Consider the following 25205-nt stretch of genomic DNA (forward strand, 5'->3'; position numbering starts at 1 on the left):
AGGAAACCCACGCAGGCACGGGGAGAACTCGTCCCTGGCGCTGTGAAGCAACAGTGCTAACCACTGAGCTACTGTGCCACCCTTTGAAGAATAAAATTATAGTCCCTCCCTGTATCTTGCTCTGAATTTAGATTGCCTTCTTGTTTGTTGAATGCTAATTATGTTCACTATTTTCCAGTTAAATGTGAAATATATATTTTACCCAAACATACACAAGGCCTGGAATGTGCTGCAATCCCATTTGAAAGAAAAACAGAACATTTTAAGAAAACCTTTGTCAGACGTTTTCATTTATTTGTTTACTGCAAATATAAATTGGTTTAATAGATGTCAATACATCTTACTTTCAAAATGCAATGAAACATGAATAAGAGAGTATGCATTTACTTTAGTTGTTTACTCAAAAGTAGAACGGGGAGCACAAAATGAGGAATTCATGGAAAAAATAGAAGAAAATAAGTTTCATAATTGAATCCGCCTCTTCATTTGGATAAGCAGACAAGTTCCTGTCAATCTCATTACAGAAGTTCTGTAAATAGGAACTGAACCTGAACAAGCAATGGTCAGAATTATGTTGAGTGAATTATTATCTACGGTTGAAAGGCAGCAGCACGTTGTCAACCCAGAACATAGTCGGAGAATATTCTGATTGTGTAAACTTTGAAGTTACATGGTAAAGTGCCTTGTGTAATCATATTCAATTGTTGGAATGACTGCTTGAACAAATTTCAAAAAAATAAGAAGGTACCTGAAAACCAATAGGTTAAGGAAACATCACTAAAAATCAGTGTAATAAACAATTGCACTGCCCTTTTGTTTTTAATACAAATTAATACTTAACCATTACAAATCTAAATACTCCTGTGCCCCGGAAGTCCTAATGGCTGAAGAGATTAACATTAAGAAACACTATTATTCAATGTTCACTGTGGATGCGTCAAACTATTTTACAGATGGAAAAAGTAGAAATGAGATTAAAAAGGGGAACCATGCATTGCCACATAGGTCTAAATATAATGAAGGAAAGATCTGATGCACATACTTGGTGACTACCCCACCTTTCTTTTGTCAGATTTAAATCATAAAATATTGATATGCAGCCTGGGAGAAAACACTTTGCAGAACGCATCACACTCATGACAGCACAGTTTGGGTACAGAGGATTGTGAAGATCAATCCCAAACCCAGATGTGACTGAAACTAGCTTACATCCTTTGGATACATTTCCCAGTCTCTTTATGCATGATTCTTGATTTCCAAAGCAAAGACCTGGCAAAGTATTTGATCAGACATGGCAAAGTTGAATTGAAAGTCATTGAAAACTCTTTTACAAAAGGATTTCTTCATGGTCTTATTGCCTTCCCAGCGGTTTCAAATTGACTAAAGAAGTGTACTGTATACAGCGTGCAATTTTCAATTCTATTAATTTCAAAATAAAGTCAGTTCAATCAAAGTATATTAAATTTAAGTGAGCTATTTGACAAAGGTTCATGTGCCATGTGTGGTAATTATTTCTCTAGAAAGTCAAATACGTACTGGCACATGTAAAAGAGCCGCAACACTCATATAGATGATGTGGAGATGCCGGCGTTGGACTGGGGTGAGCACAGTACGAAGTCTTACAACACCAGGTTAAAGTCCAACAGGTTTGTTTCGATGTCACTAGCTTTCGGAGCGCAGCTCCTTCCTCAGGTGAATGAAGAGGTATGTTCCAGAAACACAAATATAGACAAATTCAAAGATGCCAAACAATGCTTGGAATGCGACCATTAGCAGGTGATTAAATCTTTACAGATCCAGAGATGGGGTAACCCCAGGTTAAAGAGGTGTGAATTACATCAAGCCAGGACAGTTGGTAGGATTTCGCAGGCCAGATGGTGGGGGATGAATGTAATGTGACATGAATCCCAGGTCCCGGTTGAGGCCACACTCATGTGTGCGGAACTTGGCTATAAGTTTCTGCTCGGCGATTCTGCGTTGTCGCGGGTCCTGAAGGCCGCCTTGGAGAACGCTTACCCGGAGATCAGAGGCTGAATGCCCTTGACTGCTGAAGTGTTCTCCGACTGGAAGGGAACAGTCCTGCCTGGTGATTGTTGCGCGATGTCTATTCATTCGTTGTCGCAGCATCTGCATGGTCTCGCCAATGTACCACGCTTCGGGACATCCTTTCCTGCAGCGTATGAGGTAGACAACGTTGGCCGAGTCGCACGAGTACGTACCGCGTACCTGGTGGGTGGTGTTCTCACGTGTAATAGTGGTATCCATGTCAATGATCGGGCACGTCTTGCAGAGATTGCCATGGCAGGGTTGTGTGGTGTCGTGGTCACTGTTCTGAAGACTGGGTAGTTTGCTGCAAACAATGATTCGTTTGAGGTTGCGCGGTTGTTTGAAGGCAAGTAGTGGGGGTGTGGGGGTGACCTTGGCAAGATGTTCATCGTCATCAATGACGTGTTGAAGGCTGTGAAGAAGATGACGTAGTTTCTCCGCTCCGGGGAAGTACTGGACGACGAAGGGTATTCTGTCGGTTGTGTCCCATGTTTGTCTTCTGAGGAGGTCGGTGCGGTTTTTCGCTGTGGCGCGTTGGAACTGTCGATCGATGAGTCGAGTGCCATATCCCGTTCGTACGAGGGCATCTTTCAACGTCTGTAGATGTCTGTTACGCTCCTCCTCGTCTGAGCAGATCCTGTGTATACGGAGCGCTTGTCCATAGGGGATGGCTTCTTTAATGTGTTTAGGGTGGAAGCTGGAGAAGTGGAGCATCATGAGGTTATCCGTGGGTTTGCGGTAAGGCGAAGTGCTGAGGTGACCGTCCTTGATGGAGACGAGTGTGTCCAAGAATGCAACTGATTTTGGAGAGTAGTCCATGGTGAGTCTGATGGTTGGATGGAACTTATTAATGTCATTGTGTAGTCGTTTCAGTGATTCTTCGCCGTGGGTCCAAAGGAAAAAAATGTCATCGATGTATCTGGTGTACAACGTCGGTTGAAGGTCCTGTGCGGTGAGTAGGTCCTGTTCAAACTTGTGCATGAAGATGTTGGCGTATTGGGGTGCAAATTTGGTCCCCATGGCTGTTCCGTGCGTCTGGATGAAGAACTTGTTGTCGAAGGTGAAGACGTTGTGATCCAGAATGAAGCGGATGAGTTGCAGAATTGCGTCTGGAGATTGGCAGTTGTCGGTGTTGAGTACTGAGGCTGTTGCAGCAATGCCGTCGTCATGGGGGATGCTGGTGTAGAGTGCCGAGACGTCCATTGTGACGGGGAATGTTCCTGGTTCAACTGGTCCATGGGTGCTGAGTTTCTGTAGGAAGTCCGTCGTGTCACGACAGAAGCTGGGCGTACCTTGTACGATGGGTTTCAAGATGCCCTCGATGTAGCCAGAGAGGTTCTCACACAAGGTCCCATTACCTGAAACGATAGGGCGGCCTGGTGTGTTGGCCTTATGTATTTTTGGGAGGCAGTAGAGATCTCCAATGCGGGGAGTACGTGGGATGAGAGCACATAGGGTGCTCTGAAGATCTGGATCCAAGGTCTTGATCAGTCTGTTAAGTTGGCGGATGTGTTCCTTGGTCGGATCTGTGGGTAACTGTCTGTAGTGTTCTTGGTTGTTCAGTTGTCGGTATACTTCTTTGCAGTAGTCCGTTCTGTTCAGTACGACAGTGGCCCCTCCTTTGTCTGCTGGTTTGATGACGATGCTGCGGTTGGTCTTGAGAGCGTGGATGGCATTGCGTTGTGCTTGGGTGACGTTCGGGGCTGTCTTGTGAATGCGACTGATGAATCTGGCATTGGCGCGACTCCTGACGGCTTGAGCATACATGTCGAGTCTAAGGCAGCGGCCTTCCGGAGGGGTCCAATTCGACTCTTTCCTCTTCGGTTGCCGCACCGCAGATCTCTCGGTCTGCTGTTCCGGTTCATTGATAGTCTGCTTGGGTTCGCTGTTGGCCTCTTGGGGTCTGTGGAAGAATTCCCGGAGCCTCATTCGCCTGATGAATTCCTCAGTGTCTGCCGCGAGACTGATGGGGTCCATTTTGGTGGTGGTGCAGAAATTGAGCCCTCTGCTGAGGACTTCAATTTCGTCTGGTTGAAGGGTGTAGTCTGACAAGTTGACAATAGATTTCCCTGTATTGTTTTCTACTGTGGCACCGGGGGTGGCTTGGTTGCTGCCGGTGGTGATGCCAAGTTTCTCAAGCTTTCTGTTCTTGGTGTGCATATAGGTGGCATAGTATTGTTGTCTCATCTGTTTGGCGGTGTTCCGCAGCTGGTCTGCTGCATCCTGAGCGCAAGTTGAGAATATGGCCTCTATCTTGGTTTCCAGGTTGCGTCGTCTGCTGTAGAGCTGGCGGACGAGGTGGTTGAGGAGTGTGAGAGAGGTGCGACGGCAGAGTCTCTCAGCATAGTCTGTGTTGTAGGTCGACTTGAGTGGGTTTGTGATCTGTAGCCCTTTCGGGATCTTGTCTGCTTTCTTGCATCTTTGTAGAAACTTAATGTCAGTGTCTATATGCGCGATCTTCCTGGAGATCCTCTCCACTTTGACCCAGCAGTTTGCGGTGTCGATGGTAGCCATGATGTGGAGATGCCGGCGTTGGACTGGGGTGAGCACAGTACGAAGTCTTACAACACCGCACATGTAGAATTTCTTCCATGTCCTACAGAGTGTACATTCTCATCCTAAACTAGCGCATCCCACTCACACAAGTCCAGAGAGCTTAAGCACAGGTTGGCAAATCCCAAATTTTAGGAAACCCAACCGAATGTACTGCTGGAGGCTAATCTATTAAAATGATACAGCCTGGTAGTTTGGAACACTGCTATGCTTTCCATTGCACGTCCAGCTAAAACTAACTAACCTATGAACACTTGTTTGCAGGGTTATCTCAAGCTAAGTGGGGAAAAAGTCCAGCTCTCAGTCAAATGGTTTATCTGCCAGGTTTCATTATTGAGCCAGACTGGCTGACCAACCATCATCAGTACCCTGGGGTTTTACAGACTTACCTGATTCTGATAATGGCTTACAGAATCTGCCAAAGATGGTTCTTTTAGTTTTGAACTCCCATAGTCAGCTGTGCTACCTTGAATCCCAAACAGACTCTGTTCATCTCTCATTTTCCACATCTCATGCAGTACATTTATAGATTGGTTATTAGATAACTGATAAAGGTGGATTTGAGCCTTTACTAGAAAATAACATAAGACCATAAGACATAGGAGCAGAATTAGGCCGTTCGGCCCATCGGGTCTGCTCTGCCATTCAATCATGGCTGATATGTTTCTCATCTCCATTCTCCTGATCAAGAACCTATCTACCTCTGCCTTAAAGACACTCGGTGATTTGGCCTCCACAGCCTTCTGCGGCAATGAGTTCCACAGATTCACCACCCTCTGGCTGAATAAATTCCTCATCTCTGTTTTAAAGGATCGTCCCTTCAGTCTGCAGCTGTGCCCTTGGTTTCTAGTTTCTCCCACTAGTGGAAACATCCTCTCCACAGCCACTGTATCTAGGCTTCTCAGTATCCTGCAAGTTTCAATAAGATCCATCACCCCCCCCATCCTTCTAAACCCCATTGATTACAAACCCTAAGTCCTCAACCACTCCTCATATGACAAGTCCTTCATTCCAGGGATCATTCTTATGAACCTCCTCTGGACCCCCTCCGAGGCCAGCACATCCTTCCTTAGATATGGGACCCGAAACCGCTCACAATATTCCAAATCTGACCAGAGCCTTATACAGCCTCATAGGTACATCCTGCTCTTGTATCGAAAGAGAAAATGCTGGAAAATCTCAGCAGGTCTGGCAGCATCTGTAGGGAGAGAAAAGATCTAACGTTTCAAGTCCAGATGACCCTTTGTCAAAGCTTGTCAAATCCTGCTCTTGTATTCTAGCCCTCTCGACATGAATGTTAACATTGCATTTCCATTCCAAACTGCCAACTGAACCTGCATGTTAAGTCCCTTTTTCCTTCCGAATTCGGAAGTTTTTTCCCATTTAGAAAATAGTCTATGCCTCTGTTCTTCCTACCAAAATGTACAATCTCACACGTTTCTCCATTGTATTCCATCTGCCACTTAGTTGCCCACTCTCCTAAGCCTGTCCAAGTCCTTCTGCAGCCTCTTTGCTTCCTCAACACAACCTGTCCCTCTACATGCATTTATATCTGCAAACTTAGCAACAATACCCTCAGTTCCTTCTTCCAGGTCATTAATGTATATCGTGAATAGCTGTGGTCCCAACACTGATTCCTGCAGAACACCACTAGTCACTGACTGCCATCCTGAAAAGGATCCCTTTATCCCCACTCTCTGCCTTATGCCAGTCAACTAATCTTCTATGCATGCCAGTACATTGCCCCTAACACCATGACCAGTGGTGTGCCTCAGAGGTCTGCGCTGGGACCACAACTTTTCACAATATACATTAATGATCTGGAAGGTACTGAAGGCACTGTTGCTAAGCCAACCACCAACTACTAACACTTGACTCTCTCTAATGCTGAAAATTCAGAGGACACAGCATGACTGGAGGAAGAGGACAGTGTCCCTCCAAAAGATATAGCATCATTCAACCTTACACAAACAAAGATCAACTTAAGGGCAGCGTGCAGAAATTTCACAGAAGAGAAGTGGTCAGGAGCAAGAGCGAGTTAATAATATCATCCAGAAAGCATGTCCCTGGGACTTCCGGTGACGGCGGGAGGGAGGCGGCCACACAATGGAGGGCTCCCGTTCGGGAACGGCATTTTCGGGGCTTTAAGCCCGGTCCCAGGGTCCACGGAGGCTGCAAAAGCAGGGAGAAGGCACAGAGGCGGCAGAGTGAAGGCAGAGTGAAGAAAAATGTCGAGGGTGAGCAAAAGAACGTCCCTAAGGAAAACAGCTGAAGGTCCGTCGGGGAGTGAAAAGGTCACCGCGGGGTCACCAAGGAAAATGGAGGCTGGAGCACCAGGGGAGGCCGCATTGCTTACGGCTGAAGAAATAACTAAGGTGATGGCTGCGGAATTCGAAAGGCAATTTACAAAATACATGGAGACAATGAGGAAGGAGATGAGAGAGGTTTTGAGTGTGCTGGTGGAGGAGGCGATTTCCCCGGTGACGAAGGCGGTGGCGAGCGCAGTGGCGGAGGTGCGAGAGCAAGGGGAGGCGCTGAAGGAAGTGGAGGAGACGGTATTGCAGCACGGTGATCAACTTGCCTCGATGGGGAAAGAGATGCGGAAGGTGATGGACATTAACAAGGATCTGCGAGGAAAAATGGAAGACCTGGAAAACAGATCCAGGCGACAGAATTTGAGGATTGTGGGGCTGCCCGAAGGAGTTGAAGGACCGAGGCCGACTGAGTATTTTGCCGTGATGCTGGCGAAACTATTGGGGGAGGGGGAGGATCCCATCCGATATGAACTGGATCGGGCTCATCGGTCGTGGAGGCCTGTACCAAAGGCAAGTGAGCCGCCAAGGGTAGTGACTCTGTGCTTCCGTTGGTACAGTGTGAAGGAGAAGGTCCTGAGCTGGGCCAAGCAGAAGCGGGTGGTGCAGTGGGCTGGAGCTGGTATACGTGTATACCAGGACTTTACGGTGGAGCTGGCGAGGAGGCGGGCTGCCTTCAACCGGGTGAAGAGGGCACTGTACATTAGCAAGGTGCAGTGCGGCATTGTATATCCAGCGAAGCTGAGGGTGACTTACAAGCTCAGGGACTTTTATTTTGGAACGGCGGAAGCAGCAGAGGAGTTTGTGAAGGCAGAAGGACTGTGGCAGAACTGAGAAATTGAGAAATGGCCATGTGCCGATGTAACCTCATGACTGTATTGTTTTCTTTTTTGTTTCACTACATGCGGGTGTATGGGCTAAAGGAGCCAATGTTGTATATATTTGGACAAGGGAAGTGATGGGACATTCACTCGAAATAAGGACTCTTTGGGGTGTAGGTGGATATGCGGGGTTTGTGTGCTAAAAGGGGATTTCTGGGCTTTCCTAGGGCCGGGCAAGGTGGAAAGGGACCCGGGCGGGGGTCTCCACGCTGGCCGGTTTAAGCCGGCCAATGAATGGGAGTTGGGGGAGGGGCTGCGGCCATCGGAGCCTGGCAGAACAGGGTCCGAGTGGTCTAGCCGGGGTGGAAAGTTGGGGGGAAGGAACCGAGGTTGGGAGGAGTTTTACAAGAGGTAGTGGACGGGAGGAGTTGGAGACTGGGGGGGTACAACTCTTGGGTATCATGTACGGTACTCTTTCAGAGGTTGGAGGGCGTTGAGTATAGTGGGGGGAGGAGTGGACTCTATAGGTCAATGGTGACCATGGGCGGTCCCGGACTCCTTTTTCTTTTTCTCCTTTTTTTTTTGTTGCCACATTGGGAGGGTTTGTTGTTTTGGATGCGTATATTGACAGGTGGGCCATTGTTTGGGGTGGTGGGAGGATGGGATCGTTGGTATTGTTAAGGGGATTGATTTTGTATTTGTTACCGTTTACTGTTTGTGGGTGGGGTGTAAATTTTTAAGGAAAATGTGAAAATGGAGAACAAAAACATATTTAAAAAAAGCATGTCCCTGGAGAGCAACTTCATATCTCCTCGTCCTGCTGCAGAGGATGAAGATGAAGACCTTGACGATTCAGCCTATCAAAGAGGACAGTGCACTGGGCAATCTGGCTGTGAGCTTCACCTATTGGCACAGAGCATAGAGAAGTCCAACTCCAGACTGCGTGGAGTCTCGGCAACCAGACCATGTAGTCAACCATGGGTCAAGTAATCAGTCTATGATATACATGACTGCTGTTCATGTTATACATACAAACATACGAGGAGTAGGCCATTTAACCCCTTGTGCCTGCTCTGCCATTTGAGATCATGGTTGATCTGATTCTAGCAGCAACTCTACTTTCTTAACCGCCCACATAACCCTTGTCAATCAAAAATCTATCTAACTCAGCCTTAAAAATATTCAATGACCAAGACTCCACAGTGGAATAAGATGCCAACAAAGGGAATTTAGAAGCGAGGTCATAATACTCTCTGCTAAGGTTACTTCCCTTCAGCAAATTATAATTAATCAGTTGAACTGCTGCTGTGGGAACAAGCTCTAGTATTCATTGTGTTTCAGATGATTTCTGACTGGCTAAGATTATCCCATAATCCCTTTGGCCAACCCTTTCTATAGATGCATTGAAACATTAAGGTGAGCTACAGTGGACTAGGAGACAACGTCACCAAGACTGAGATCAGTTGTTTCATAGGCCTTTTTTCAAGGGTAAATGGCGATGATGCTGGTGAGGAAAGCAATGGTTAGAAATTGTGTTAAAGATACTAGATAAATGTATTTTTTTTAACCAATAAAAGAGAAACCTATGAAAATCTAAGCTTTTATTAACATTTTGAGTGTTTGTTAACCTCCAAGGATACATATGTACACCGAGTTCACCTCCACCTTCTGCAACTGTTTCAATAATTTTTTTCATTACCTCCGCATGTCTGTAACACAAGAAGTTAGATACTTTTAAACTACTGTTTACAAATACACAAAGAGCCCTGACAGAAGAGAGCAAATACAAGTGATCTCAGGAATGATCAAGTTACATTATTGCTTTGTCATTTAAACAGGACAAAAAAAAAGAGAGACTTAGACTCAGGATGCGGACAAGAATGAGCGCATTTCTGTTCATGTGTATATTAATGATTTGGATACAAGCCTAGAGGGCTGTCAAAATTTGCAGACAATACCCAAAATCAATGAGCGGTGCAGTTAATTCTTTTGAATTCCTCTTGAATGCTGCAAAAGAGATATTGATATGGTGGTGAATGAGCAAAATATGGATGTCACTACAAATAATTGAGGTGATCCATTTTATGAAAAAAACAGTAATTCTACACTGAATTGGATGTAGACTCGGTGCTGAGGAAGAGGAGAGGCATTTAGGGCACAGGTTTGCAGGACATTAAATGGTAGCACCTCAGGTTAATAAGGCTGTGAAAAAGCTAATGGAAGTATAGATATATCACAAGATAACATTTTTAAAGCCATGTGGTAAAGAGCTAATGGGAGGCTGTCTCCCCCTGGTTGGGGAATCTACAACATACTCGGGGTCTGTGAAACAAGTGCAATGATTAGCAGTGTGTTGGCAAGGCTGTGGAGTGACACTTTATTGCAATGTCTGCCTATCGCTCCCATGGCACCTCTTCACTTTCACCCGTCATATGCAAAGTAAGTGACAAGATTACAACATTTAGCGAGATTTGGAAAACTAGACAGAGAAATGGAGTTTCAGGTATGTTTCCACAACTGACTGGGTTTCTGATGATAGTTACTGCATGAATAGGACCCTTGCTCATTCTCAAAACATTGGCAGTATTTATTTTGACATGTAAACAGATAAGCACACCTGCGTTTGTGATCTATTTACAACATTTGCTCAACGTCTTTGTCATCTGCATGGAAAATCAGAAGTGGAACTGCCCCAAGAGTGCTTGCTGTGAATAAAGTTGTGAGGATGAACACTGCCCAGTTCTGGCTATCTGCTGCTGCCAAGTACCCAGAATTGGCAAAGAAGCAATAAGTGTGCTATCTTTCCAAATAACATTCATTTGTGAAATACCATTTTCTGCTACGACAATATGAAGACAAAGTACATGTTCCACCTGTAAGTGGAGAATGATATACAAGTGTCATTGTGATACATCACACTAATAAGGCCTCAGTTACAACAATGTGTGCAGTATAGGGCTCCATAAAATAACAAGTCCGCTGAGAGTCCAGAGAGTGTGTAGCATATATCACAGTCTGCTATGAGAGATTACAAATAAGGCAGGTAGACTGGTACAAAGTGGTTTTAATTGTTAGAATGCTGATAAAGGGGCAATGTGACAGCAATGTTTAAAGTCATTAAAGGATCGGGAGCACAGGTAGAAATAGATCGTTCTCAGTATCTAGGCTGAGGAGCCATAGATAAAATATTAAAAACAAAAGACAGAATAAAGGCCAGAAATAAAAGTAATCCACAATCATCATTGGTCATACGTCAAATGATGTGCCAGTGATCACATATTTCTTACAAAATGCACTGCTATTTACTGACAATTACGTGCTGTCAGACATTAATGAACTAAAGATGAGGAACTAGTTTAATCTGCACAGACAGAATGTTGTGCAATCAGCAGAGGGTCAGTTGAACTAGAATGACAGTGAGAAAGATACATAATGACATTGCACAGCCTACAGTTTGGAGATGGCATATTCTTACACAAAAGGTTATGGGCCATAACTTCCTCGGAATCAGCGTCGGGGTGCCACTTCATACCCACTTACCTACGCTAAATTTTTTCAGTGCCTGTCTTGCCTGACTCAGACCGAACAAGATTCAGGTTGCGCAGCTGGTCCCCAGTGTCGAGTCCAAAGGAAACGGACCAATGGGGACCATGGGAGGGGTGGGGTCCAGTTGGGCCAGGGGAGTGGGAGAAGGCCAGGGGAAGGGGGAGGAGTGCGGAACGAATCCCGTGTGAGGACCAATCTGGATATTTAAAATCGCTGATTATGAATTGGTTAGAAGTGATTTTACTTTTTCTAACTCTTTCCAGAGTAATTATTAGCCTAATACTGCCACAACCATCTGAAGTTAGTGATTTAAGTCACTTGTTGGATGGTTCTCATTGCAGCGCAATTGTCCAGGAAAGTTAGCGCTTCTGGACAATTGCCACGCAAACCCTTACCAGGGAACCTCAGAGGAATTCCCTATTGCATCTTTGTGGTACCCCTAAAAGGTGATGCTGGGGAGTCAAGAGATTACAGGCTTATATTTTTTAGATTTTCCAGAAATGAATAGAAGGGTTTCTTAGTCACTGATGTACTGCAGTGAGAACCTGGAATGACAGACAGTTTTTCCTGGCGTTCCTGTTCCTTAATAAATCAGCATTACAGCTTCACTCTAAAAACTCTTAGGAAGAACGGAGTCAAGTAATTAGACTTCCCTATGGAGGGGAGTGGTAGGAGAGTGCATTGCCACCCGAGGTGGAACACCTTTCATGTTGGTTTATAATCAACAGAGCAACAACTGACTGCACCTGAGCCTCAAAGTGCAAATGATGCATAGTTAGGAAAATCCACAGGCGCAAGCAATTCCACGGAGATATTTTATTTTACATCAGGCTACATTCATAACTAACATTTTTTCATTGAATTCATCAAAAAGATGTTGAGTACTATGAATATCAAAAAACATAGCCTCAACGTTATCCTGGTTTCATTTTAAGGGCAGCATGTGTTTACTTATCAATTGCATGCTAGATGCTTGATAAATGAATATTTAAATTTCTACTGCTACATGCAGAAATTTAGAAATCTCCCTTCGTTCCAATATTTTTTGAGAATAGATAAATTAAGTATTTATCAATAATTCAGGTTAAATATATTATTGAAAATCAGGGGCAAGATTCTCCGACCCCCCCGCCGGGTTGGAGAATCACCGGGGGCTGGCGCGAATCTCGCCCCCGCTGGTTGCCGAATTCTCCAGCACCGGATATTCGGCGGGGGCGGGAATCGCGCCGCGCCGGTTGGCGGGCCCCCCCCCCCCGCGATTCTCCGGCCCGGATGGGCCGAAGTCCCGCCGCTAAAATGCCTGTCCCGCCGGCGTAGATTAAACCACCTACCTTACCGGCTGGACCTACCTTACCGGTGGCCTGGCCCGCGATCGGGGCCCACCGATCCGTGGGCAGGCCTGTGCTGTGGGGGCACTCTTTCCCTTCCGCCTTCGCCACGGTCTCCACCATGGCGGAGGCGGAAGAGACTCCCTCCACTGCGCATGCGCAGGAATGCCGTCAGCGGCCGCTGACGCTCCCGCCCATGCGCCGCCCGGAGATGTCATTTCCATGTCAGCTGGCGGGGCACCAAAGGCCTTTTCCGCCAGCTGGCGGGGCGGAAATTCGTCCGGCGCGGGCCTAGCCCCTTAAGGTTGGGGCTCGGCCCCCAAAGATGCGGAGCATTCCGCACCTTTGGGGCGGCGCAATGCCCGACTGATTTGCGCCGTTTTGGGTGCCAGTCGGCGGACATCGCACTGTTTCCGGACAATTTCGCCCCAGATGTTTTATAAATTACCAGGGAGCTTTGTTTTGTTTCATTTGAATGAACATTTATAAATCATTAATTTCCAAATTAAAGGTTAGGCTATTGAAAATTAAATAAATAAATACCTGCATGGATGAACAGAACACATTGAAGGTGGAGGCAAGTGAGGGTGATTTTCAATTGTCACTGTTTTCTTGACATGGTCCTGGCTAATGTCTTCATACATCTCTTCAACAGTCAGTGGGTGTCGTTGCTGAAGATGTCAGAATAAAAAAAATTACTATACCCAAGTTTTAATATAGTTTTATACACATCCATCTTCACGTACAGAAAATTTGCACCACATTAAAAGAATATAATTTGGTTTATTCCACACATCAGACCTATACACGGACGGCAGGATCGCAACAATTGATGAACTGACAGAGAAATTCCAGCTAGCCAGGTACCTGCAACTCAAAACCTTGCTACAAAAGGAGACAAAGACATACCCCACAACTGCCACGACAGATATTACTGGAAGAGTTACTGGACGCAAGCATACTAGATAAAGGAAACTGTAGCGACATGTATGACCGACTGGTAGAAGGGGCCAACACCGTACTGGACGCAACGAAAATGAAATGGGAGGAGGACCTGGGGATCGAAAAAAGGTGGGGACTCTGGAGCAAAGTACTGCATAGGGTCAACTCCACCTCCACATGCGCAAGGCTCAGCCTGACGCAACTAAAAGTGGTACGTAGAGCCCACTTAACAAGAACCCCTATGAGTAGGTTCTTCCCGGAGGTTGAGGATAGATGTGAACGGTGCCAAGGAGGCCCGGCCAACCACGCCCACAAGTTCTGGTCTTGCCCCAGACTTGTGGAGTACTGGACAGCCTTCTTCGAGGCAATGTCCAAAGTGGTGGGGGTGAGGGTGGAGCCATGTCCAAAAGTGGCGGTCTTCGGGGTTTCAGACCAGCCAGGTCTATTCCTGGGGAGGAGGGCGGACGCCCTTGCCTTTGCCTCTCTGATCGCCCGCCGTAGAATCCTGTTCGGCTGCCGGTCAGCAGCACCACCCAAAGCTGCAGACTGGCTGTCCGACCTCTCGGAATCTCTCCAAATGGAGAAAATCAAATTCGCCATCCGAGGGTCAGACGACAGCTTCCACAAAACGTGGGAGCCATTCACCCAATTGTTCTGGGACCTGTTTCTGGCCAACAAACAAGCAGAAGAATAGCCAGGTAGCCAAGAACCAGGGGAAAGTAGCCAAAGCATGAGAGGCAGAGATAGACTGGGAGAGGGGGGGGGGGAAACACAGCTAAATCTAAGAGGAAGGAAAGGCGAACCACAGGGAGGGGGGAGGTGGGGGGGGGGGGGGGGGAAAGAGGGAAGAAACAAGGAACAATAGAGGAGGCAGGGAAACGTTAACAAACTTGGCATCCACAGGAACAGAGGAAAAGGAGAATACAGGCGGAAGACGGGAGGGCCGGCTGAAGCGGAAGTAACCACGAGACGACAACGGCAGGGAAATCTGACCGGGACAAGCAAGGGACAACACCAGCACCATTCGAGTATTGCCCTCTGTAATTGTCTCTCCAGCACCCAAATGTATATCTACCCCCCCAGTCTCCGCCCCCCCCCCACGAACAGATGCCTACTTATGTGTGTAAATAATTGATTTTGTATTTCTCTCGTATTGTTACTTTTTTTTTCCCCTTTGTGATTTGTGTGTGTGCCCTTCTCTTCTTCTAATATATATATATATAATATATATATATCATATCCTGTATACAGAACGGCAAATATACTTTGTTCAAAAACCCAATAAAAAACATTTATATAAAAAGAAAAATATTCCACACATCATACTCTTATAAAATAATCAATAATATTCATGGAAATAAAGCCCAGAGAAAGATTTGTGAAATACTGTGCTTCTTACATAACAATGCTTGGAAAATAATGATTTATTTACCTCATCGTAACCAAACAACCAAAGTCTCGGTGTCTGATAATACTTGTCGTAAGTAATGTATAGATCATAGGTTCTCGTCTGAAGAATCCCATCTTCTCCAGCAGCATCTGCTTTGGGCTTGTTTGCTTCTATCTTACTGGTATCCAGGGTTGCCTAGTGTAAAACAATGTAAAAAGTATCTGGTTTCAGTTATAGCCTACTGAAATCCAAATTGTATCACTTTTGTGATTGCATTTAAATAAAATCTTCCTTTCTCCCTCCGTTTGAATTATATTATTCTAACCTGTAGAGCCATGCGCCAGTACCTAGAGGGGAAAGCAAGGATAAGCTAGGTGTGTCTGTATTCTGACTTTCTTTTTCGAAGAGGAAAAATACTTGAATCCTAGAAGGTCCTGCCTGAGAATCATGCAGACCAGAGGTCAGGATATCTGTTTTGTGTTAGTCAGGTGGTTATTTATCAGCCTTTTGTTACCTGATCCTGCTTGTTTATTTCTGGATTCAGGTTTATTTACAAATTGTGGGCAACTTTCTGACTTCCAATCGTCCAGTATTAGAAACTGGCTTAGGTAACTCTTAAGGGAAATATTTGCAAGGATAATAGTTAAACTATGCAGTCTTTAAAGATCTCTGATACATGCCACTTAAACATGTGTATATAGGGATAAAGGTATTCAGAATTGTAACAGCGCAGGTGACCATTCAGCCCATTGTGTCTGCCTGCACCAGCTCTCCAAATGAGCAATTCACCTAGTGCTCTTCTATTGCCTTCTCCCTGTAACCCTGCACATTGTTCCTTTTCAAATAACAGTACCTTTGAATGTCTCAACTGAACATGCCTCCATCACACTTTCAGGCAATGCATTTCACACCCTGACCACCTGATGCGTGAAGAGTTTCTTTCTCTTATTGCTTTTGCTTCTTTTGTCAATTACTTTAAATCTGTGGCCTCTCATTGTCGATTCTTTCATCAGTGGAAACAGGTTCTTCCTGACAATTCTGTTCAGACTCATGATTGTGAATAACTCTTATCAGCTTTCTCAGCCTCTCCAAGGAAAATAATCCTAACTTTTCCAATTTAGCTTCATAACTTAAGTTCCTCATCCTTCAAACAATTCTCTTAAATCTTTTCTGCAGTCTATCCAATGCCTTCACATCCTTCCTAAAGCGTGACACCCAGAACTGTACGCAATACTCCAACTGAGGCAGAACCTCTTCGCTTTTATAATCTATGCTCCTATTAATAAAGCCTACGATACAATATGCTTTACTAACCACCGTCCTGCCAGCTTGAATGATTTATGCACATATACACACGGTCCCTTTACCCCTGTACCAGCTTTAGAATTGTACCTTTTGTTTCATACGGTCTAGTCATGTTCTTCCTATCAAAATTAATCACCTCATATTTCTTTGCACAAACCTCATCCGCCACCTGTCCGCCCATTCCACCAACTTGTCATTTCCCTTTGATGGTCTACACTACCCTCCTCACAGATTACAATGCTTCCGAATTTCGTATCATCCGCAAATTTTGAAGCTGAGCCCTGTACACCAACATCTGGTTCATTAACGTACAATCTGGAAGAGCAAAGGACCCAACACTGACCCTGGGGAACTCCACTACAAAAATTCCTCCAGCCTGAAAGATATTCATTAGTCACTACTCTCTGTTTCCTGTCACTCAGCCATATCCATATTGCTACTGTCCCTTTTATTCCATGAGCTATAACAGTGCTCACAAGTCGGTTATGTGACACTGTATCAAATGCCTTTTGGAAATCCATGTGCATGCACATCAACAGCATTATCCTCATTGACTCTCTCTGCTACCTCTTCAAAAATACTTCAGCTAGTTAGTTAAACATGATTTTCCCTTAAGAAATTGATGCAGCAGCAGCAGCCCGGGGGGGGGGGGGGGGGGGGGGGGGGAGGAACCAGAGGGATTCTCAGGGATGTTAATATATAAGTATATAAGTATAATATGTATAGGTTGTTGTCATAGATAATTGTATATTGGACTGTTAAAACATATTTTTGGAGAATATTTATCTGGGACAAGGCAGTTGCCATTTAGTTTTGTTTTTGTTTATATATTATTTATTTCTTGTTTATAAAACTGGCCATTGTTATTTATATTGTTATATTACTGTGTAAAGGATACACAATGTACTGTGATGGTTGGCCAAAAATTTTCAATAAAATATTTTAAAAAAAAGAAATTGATGCAGGCTTTCCTTAATTAAATTGCATTTGGCCATGTGATTTTTTTTTGCAGAGATGTCATTCTCTGGACTAGGGTGCCAGCTTGTGTTGCGAATGTGATTTGCAGAAGGGTTTCTGGAGAAACTCCCATAAGTGGAAGACATCTCAAGTTACAGGAAGAAGGTGCGTAAACTGGAACTGGTGATTTCAATCACCATAGCCTCTTGCTTTGGAGGGTCAGAGAGAAACTTCCCAGCTTCTTCCCGAATCAGCCAAATATTTTTCATCTGCCAGTGTGTCTCATTTGCCAATGATGCTTCATGACAAGCTGAGTTTATTACACTATATTTTAACTTGGGTGATGGGAGTAGTTAAAACATACACATGTTTTACTCTACTATTGTAGCATTTTGTAACTTACATCATCTGCATCTTCTAACAAGCCACTCTCTTCATAGGCTGCGAAAAAGGAAACATTTATCAATATGTTGGAACAAGAACAGAAACTATATATCAGGGGCTGGTTTAGCACAGTGGGCTAAACAGCTGGCTTGTAATGCAGAACAATGCCGGCAGCGCGGGTTCAATTCCCGTACTGGCCTCCGCGAACAGGCAGCGGAATGTGGTGACTAGGGACTTCATTGAAGCCTACTTGTGACTATAAGCGATTATCAATCTGACAATATAATCATATGAACAGATTGCCAGATTATCTGTACATGTGTAGTAGCACAGATCACTGAACAGAATGCTTTATTTTATCTTCACCTATCTGAATGCAATTCAGTCAAAGTTGGGGCAACCAGTAGCCAAAACTAAAATAGCAACTTGCGGACCACAAATAGAACACAGCAGTTCAATGATAAGTACTATTGCTGTAATACACAGATAACGGCAATATTTATAATGAAATTGGCTAATTGTGGATACCATTGAGATCATTCCTTTTTTTGTTTACATCAATTCACCATTCTGACTTTAACTTCCAGTTCGATCAAACCTTTAACATTATAAAATGTCCCAAGGTGCTTCAGAGGAGTGTAATCAGACCAAGCCAAACAAGGATTCATTAGGACAGGTGACCAAACCTTTGGCCAAAGAGAAAGATTTTAAGCAGTATCTTTTAAAAAAAATATATATATTTATTAAAGTTTTTTAACACAATTTTTCTCCCTTACAAACAATAACCCCCACCCCCCTCGCCCCTGTAACAAAAATAAACGAGAAATCGCGCAGAGCAAGATATATACATGGCAAAATGATATATTTACACAGCTTGGTACACTAGCCCTCACCCGTACGTGCCTGTTTCCCCAACCCTTCATGTTATCTCTTGCTCATCCACCCCCCCAGGCAGTCCCCCCCCACCCCCCCCCCCTCCAAGGTTGCTGCTGCTGCTGACCGACCTTCCTCTAACGCTCCGCGAGATAGTCTAGGAACGGTTGCCACCGCCTGTAAAACCCTTGCGCAGCCCCTCTCAAGGCGAACTTAATCCTCTCCAACGTTATGAACCCAGCCATATCATTTATCCAGGCCTCCAGGCTGGGGGGCTTCGCCTCCTTCCACATTAGCAAGATCCGTCGCCGGGCTACTAGGGACGCAAAGGCCAGAATGCCGGCCTCTTTCGCCTCCTGCACTCCCGGTTCGTCCACTACTCCAAATATTGCTAGCCCCCAGCTTGGCTTGACCCGGACTTTCACCACCTGAGATATTGCTCCCGCCACTCCTCTCCAAAACCCCTCCAGTGCCGGGCATGACCAAAACATATGGACATGGTTCGCCGGGCTCCCTGAGCACCTTCCACATCTGTCCTCTACCCCAAAGAACCTACTCAACCTCGCCCCCGTCAAATGCGCTCGGTGGACCAAATTGTATCAGGCTGAGCCTGGCACACGAGGAGGAGGAATTAACCCTACCTAGGGCATCAGCCCACAGATCTTCCTCGATCTCCTCCCCAGCTCCTCCTCCCATTTACCCTTCAACTCTTCTACCAGCGCTTCCCCCTCTTCTTTCTACTCCTGGTGTATTTCCGACACCTTGCCCTCCCCGACCCATACACCCGAGATCACCCTATCTTGAACTTCTTGTGCCGGGAGCAACGGGAATTCCCTCACCTGTCGCCTCACAAAAGCCCTCACCTGCATATATCTAAAGGCATTTCCCGGGGGTAACTCGAACTTCTCCTCCAGTGCCCCTAGGCTCGCAAACGTCCCGTCGATGAACAGGTCCCCCATTCTTCCAATTCCCGCCCGATGCCAGCTCTGGAATCCCCCGTCCATCTTCCCCGGGACAAACCGGTGGTTACCCCTGATCGGGGACCACACCGATGCTCCCATTGCACCCCGGTGCCGTCTCCACTGGCCCCAGATCCTTAGCGTTGCCTCCACCACCGGGCTCGTGGTATACTTTGTCGGCGAGAGCGGCAGCAGTGCCGTCACCAACGCCCCCAGGCTCGTTCCTTTACAGGACGCCATCTCCATCCTCTTCCATGCCGCCCCCTCTCCCTCCATAACCCACTTGCGGATCATCGCCACATTTGCTGCCCAGTAGTAGCTCCCCAGGTTTGGCAGCGCCAACCCTCTTCGGTCCCTACTGCGTTCCAGGAACCCTCCCCTTACTCTCGGGGGTCTTAGTCGCCCACACAAACCCCATAATACTCCTGCCTACTCTCTTAAAAAAGGCCTTAGTGATCACGATGGGAAGGCACTGAAACACAAACAGAAACCTCGGAAGGACCACCATTTTGACCGACTGCACTCTACCGCCAGCGAGAGCGGTAACATGTCCGAACTTTTGAAATCCTCCTCCATTTGCTCCACCAACCTCGTCAGATCAGTTTATGTAGGTTCCCCCAACTCCTGGCTATCTGGATCCCCAGATACCAAAAGCTCCCTCCGCCCTCCTCAGCGGTAGGTCCTCTATCCCTCTTTCTTGGTCCCCCCGCCTGTAATACAAAGAGCTCACTCTTCCCTACATTGAGCTTATAGCCCGAAACTCCCACAACTCCCTTAGAATCTGCATGACCTCCACCATCCCCTCCATTGGATCCGCCACGTACAGCAACAGGTCATCCGCATATAGCGACACCCGATGCTCTTCTCCCCTCGGACCACCCCCTTCCATTTATTAGACTCCCTCAATGACATGGCCAATGGTTCGATCGCCAATGCGAACAACAGGGGGACAGGGGGCACCCCTGCCTCGTCCCTCGGTACAGTCGAAAGTACTTCGACCTCCGCCGGTTTGTCACTACACTTGCCATTGGGGCTCTGTGAAGGAGCTTAACCCAATTGATAAACCCTACCCCGAACCCAAACCTGCGCAGCACCTCCCAGAGGTACTCCCACTCTACTCGGTCAAAGGCCTTCTCCGCGTCCATAGCTGCCACTATCTCCGCCTCTCCCTCCTCCTATGGCATCATTATCACGTTTAAGAGCCACCGCACATTGGTGTTTAGTTGCCTGCCCTTTACAAATCCCGTCTGGTCCTCGTGGATTACCCCCGGGACACAGTCCTCGATCCTCGTGGCCAGCACTTTTGCCAGCAACTTTGCATCCACATTGAGGAGCGAGATCGGCCGGTACGATCCACATTGCAGTGGGTCCTTGTCCTGCTTTAGGATCAAAGAAATTGTCGCTTCCGACATTGTCGGGGGCAGGGTCCCCTCCTCTCTTGCCTCATTAAAGGTCCTCACCAGTAGCGGGGCCAACAGGTCTGCGTACTTCCTATAGAACTCTACCGGGAATCCGTCCGGTCCCGGGGCCTTCCCCGCCTGCATGTTCCCCAAACCCTTGTCGAGCTCCTCCAACCCAATTGGTGCCCCCAAACCAGCCACCTCTTGCTCCTCCACCCTCGGGAATCTCAGCTGATCTAGGAATCGTCTCATCCCCTCTTCCCCCGCTGGGGGCTGGGATCTGTACAGCTCTTCATAAAAGGCCTTGAATACCTTGTTTATTTTCGTCGCACTCCGAAACGTGGCTCCCCTTCCATCTTTGACTCCCCCTATTTTCCTCGCTGCCATCCTCTTACGGAGCTGGTGTGCCAGCATCCGACTAGCCTTTTCCCATACTCATAGGTCGCCCCTGTGCTTTCCTCCACTGTGCCTCCGCCTTCCCTGTGGTCAACAGGTCAAACTCCGTCTGGAGCCGTCGTCTTTCCCCAAGTAATCTTTCCTCTGGGGCCTCTGCGTATCTCCTGTCCACTCTCAAAATCTCCCCACTCACCTCTCCCTTTCCATACTCTCTGTCTTCTCCCTATGAGCCCTAATGGAAATTAGCTCTCCCCTGATCACCGCCTTCAACGCCTCCCATACCACCCCCACCTGCACCTCCCCGTTGTCGTTGGCCTCCAAGTACCTTTCGATACACACCCTCACCTCCCACACACCACCTCGTCCGCCAGCAGTCCCACATCCAGCCGCCACAACGGGCATTGGTCCCTCTCCTCTCCCAGCCCCTTAAGCAGTATCTTAAAGGTGAAGAGGAACAGGAAGAGAATAAAAACCTATTAAAATGTTAATCTTGTTTGACATCCCAGCTGTAGCTGTCAGAATATCAGCTCATGTCCACCAATAGCTATTACCTGTTTGATGGGAGCAGAAAATTACAAAAGAGACTGATAGATTAAGTGGACAAAAGCGTGCTGATGAATTTCGACAAAGATAACTATGAGCTTATCCATTTGGACCCCAAAAAATAATCTGAACATTATTAAAATGTGAAAAACTAGTAACACTGGAGGACCAAAGAAATGTAGAAAGATCACCAAAGTGTAGATAGTACAGAAAATAAATCAGAAAGGCTAATGGAATGTCAACCTTTATAGCTGTAAGGCTAGAATATAAAGGGCAGGAGGTTTTAGTGTGGTCATACAAAGTTAGATCATATCTGAAATACTATGTACAGTTCTGGGCATCTAACCATAGGAAGTATATACAGGCCTTGGAAGGAGTGCAGATTCAGCAGAAAGATAGCAAGGTTCTAAGGGTTAGATTATGAAGAGAGGGTATATAAACTAAGTTTAGTATTCCCTGAAATAGTCGGTTAAGAACTGATTTGATTGAAATTTTTAGGATCGTGAAAGGAATTTATACTTTTAACAGAGGGAAACATTTTCCACTGGAGGAAATCTAGGACAAAGGGCCATAACCTTAAAAATCAGTTAAAATCATAACCAAAAAAGCAGACAGAAAATACCTTGCCATACAAAGGGTGGTAGGAGTGTAGACTTGTTAAGAAAACAAAGATATTTTTAAGGGATTTATGTTAGTATTGGTAAACATTAGTTTTAAATGGGTTTAATTTAATGTTTATGTGCCTGGAAGGGTAATAAACATAGATTTATGCTGGGCAAAGGTTTTTTGTGGGGGGTTGGTTAAGTTCCAACTATTGTGCTTAGAGAGGGCTATAGTGTGAAGAATGAATAAACCAACAGTGGTAGCTTGAAAGGTAGCAAAGCTTTTAAGTTTAGTTAATTTGTTTGCAGTTGGAGATAGGTAGTGAGAGAGAAGATAGCGCTCACAGCTCTACTAAGACAGTCGGTTTTAGAAGGCTAAAGAGGGAAATTTATCTCATTTACGAGAAGAAAAGCCACACGATGGAGTAATGGTCAGGGAAACAGATACCGGAAATCGAAAGTCCAGCTAGTTAAGAAAAATAGAGAAACGTCCAAGAATTCTGGAGTTAAGTGAACAGAGACCAAGGTATTGTTCAGAACAATTCCAGGAAGACCCTAGGAAGAGTAAACAAAATGTTTGGAGTTAAAGAGACAATTGCAGTAGCCAGATTTAAAGTGGGACAACAGCCTTCAAAAGGTAAATCAAAAGTCGGATGCCATTTTTAATACAGTTGGAGAATCAAGAGTTAACGCGTTTGTGAGCAGTTAGCACATCAGCCAAGACAAAGAAATCCTAAAGGGGTTGCTGTGAAATCCTGGATTCACTGTTGAAAATGGAGCTGAACCTTGTTTAAAAATGTCATTCTGAAAACTTGGTCTGGATTTTGGAATGCAAACCACTACGGGAAAGCATACTTATGAGAGAAGATCTTAAATGTACTTTTTGGAGTGCAGTTTGGAACCTCTCACGTGACAATCATCTTCTGAGGAGACATCCACATACACCTGGGCTTCAGAGTGGAGAGTGCATTTGGCCACAGTGATCTTGTGTGCTTAAAAGGGACTTATTGTGCTGTGTTGTGTTACAATGAAACCATTGTAGCTTAAGATGTACTTTGTAATCTATGATAGTCTTTAAATCTGTGTGTATTTGTTAAGATAAGGGGGGAGTAAGGGAGCATTGTATTATAATCCAATTTTTCCATGTTTAATTATTTATTTTCTTGTTGAAAGTAATTAGGGGTCCTGTGATTGTGGTTCCACTCGAAGGCCGGTTTATCTCACTTGGCTAGACAGCTGGTTCGTGATGCAGAGTAAGGCCAGCATCACGGGTTCAATTCCTGTGTCGGCTAAGGTTATTCATGAAGGTCGTCTTCTCAATCTTGCCCCTCGCCGGAGGTGTGGTGATCCTCAGGTTAAATCACCACCAGTCAGATCTTGCCCTCCCCCTCAAAAAAGGTAAAGCAGCCTATGGTAATCTGAGCCTATGGTGACTTTACACTTTTTATATAAAAAATGTAAAAGTTACGGTCAGGGTTCCATTCTGGGATCTTCCTGTCCAATTATAAAATTAACTGGGATCGTAACAAACTATCGTAAAAAGTAGTAGTTGCTACCACAATTAATAATATTAGATCTGGAGATCTATCGGTTTTTGAGAGCATGGGTATAAAAAGACACAGAGGCAAAGTGGGTTAATGGAGTTAAGTCTCTCTATAAGTGGAAACATTCTCTCCACATTTAACCTATCCAACCCATTCACAATTTGAGAGTCCTGTCAAGCAATTAGGAAAGCAAATGGTATGTTAGACTTTCCGAAAAGATATTGGAGTAGAATAGTAAATAGTAAATAAGTCTTACTGCAACTGTATTGATGAGATCAGGCTAGAACATTGAATATGATTTGGTCACCATGCTACATAGAATTATTACATCGGGACTGCATGGTGGCACAGTGGTTAGCACTGCTGCCTCATAGCACCAGGGACCCAGGTTCAATTCAGCCTTGGCTGACTGAGTTTGTACATTCTCCCAATGTCTGTGTGAGTTTCCTCCGGGTGCTCTGGTTTCCTCCCACAGACCAAAGATGTATGGGATATGTGGAATGGCCATGATAAATTGCCCTTTACTGTCCAGGGACGTGCAGATTAGGTTATGGGATGGACATGGGTAAAATGCTCATTCGAAGGGTCGGTGCAGACTCGATGGGCTGAATGGCCTCCTTCTGCACTGCAGGAGTTCTATGATTACATTGGATATAGGCACAGAAATAGGCTCTTTGGCCCAATGAGTTCATGCTGATATTTAAACTCAACTCAAGCTTCCTCCATTTTTTCTCAGCTAAATCTATCACAACCATTTATTCCATTCCCTCTCATGTGCTCGTCTATTTTCCCCTTTAATGCGTCTATGCAATATGCTTCAACCACTACCTATGGCAGCAAGTTCAATGGATAGTGAGTCAAGAATACAGGGTCACAGACTCAGAATTAGGACTGAAATGAAGACAAATTCCTTCATTTAAAGGATTGTGAATCTTTGGACCTCTCTACCCAGAGAGCCATGGATGCTCAGTAGATGGGCACATTCAGAGATTGACAGATTGATACTAAGGAAACCAACAAGAGTCAAGGAACCCTGAAAGAATAGAGTATTACAAACAGACTGCTACCAAGAGTGCAGTTGTGCTCTCACCTTCCATATCAGCTGCTTCTCCTTCATCATCGTCTTCCTCATTATCATTCATACATGCTGTGGTGCTGCCTATACATTTTGCGTTGTCTTTGCTTTCTAAAGTAATCTCTGCAACAGATTCTGACAATCCAGCCACACCTGCCAATGAGAGGAAACGTCAACATTGAAACTGATGGTGCCCTGTCCGGCAAGGTTTGCAATTCATGTGAGCAAA

At 45.5% G+C, this 25205-nt stretch overlaps 1 protein-coding gene across 1 annotated transcript in view; it reads right to left on the reverse strand.

The window, feature by feature from the left end:
* Positions 1-272: 272 nt before the first annotated feature.
* Positions 273-25205, reverse strand: part of atg3 (autophagy related 3) — a 56109-nt gene continuing 31176 nt past the window's right edge. The window contains exons 6-11 of the mRNA XM_072513825.1: positions 24992-25129; positions 17604-17641; positions 14981-15133; positions 13150-13277; positions 9373-9441; positions 273-748 (exon numbers count right to left, since the gene is read on the reverse strand). Coding sequence (XP_072369926.1) covers positions 667-748; positions 9373-9441; positions 13150-13277; positions 14981-15133; positions 17604-17641; positions 24992-25129 — 608 coding nt within the window. The 3' untranslated portion in view covers positions 273-666. The remainder of the gene's footprint in view (positions 749-9372; positions 9442-13149; positions 13278-14980; positions 15134-17603; positions 17642-24991; positions 25130-25205) is intronic.

Source organism: Scyliorhinus torazame, chromosome 8 (genome assembly GCF_047496885.1).
Source record: "Scyliorhinus torazame isolate Kashiwa2021f chromosome 8, sScyTor2.1, whole genome shotgun sequence".
NCBI classification, from domain to species: domain Eukaryota; kingdom Metazoa; phylum Chordata; class Chondrichthyes; order Carcharhiniformes; family Scyliorhinidae; genus Scyliorhinus; species Scyliorhinus torazame.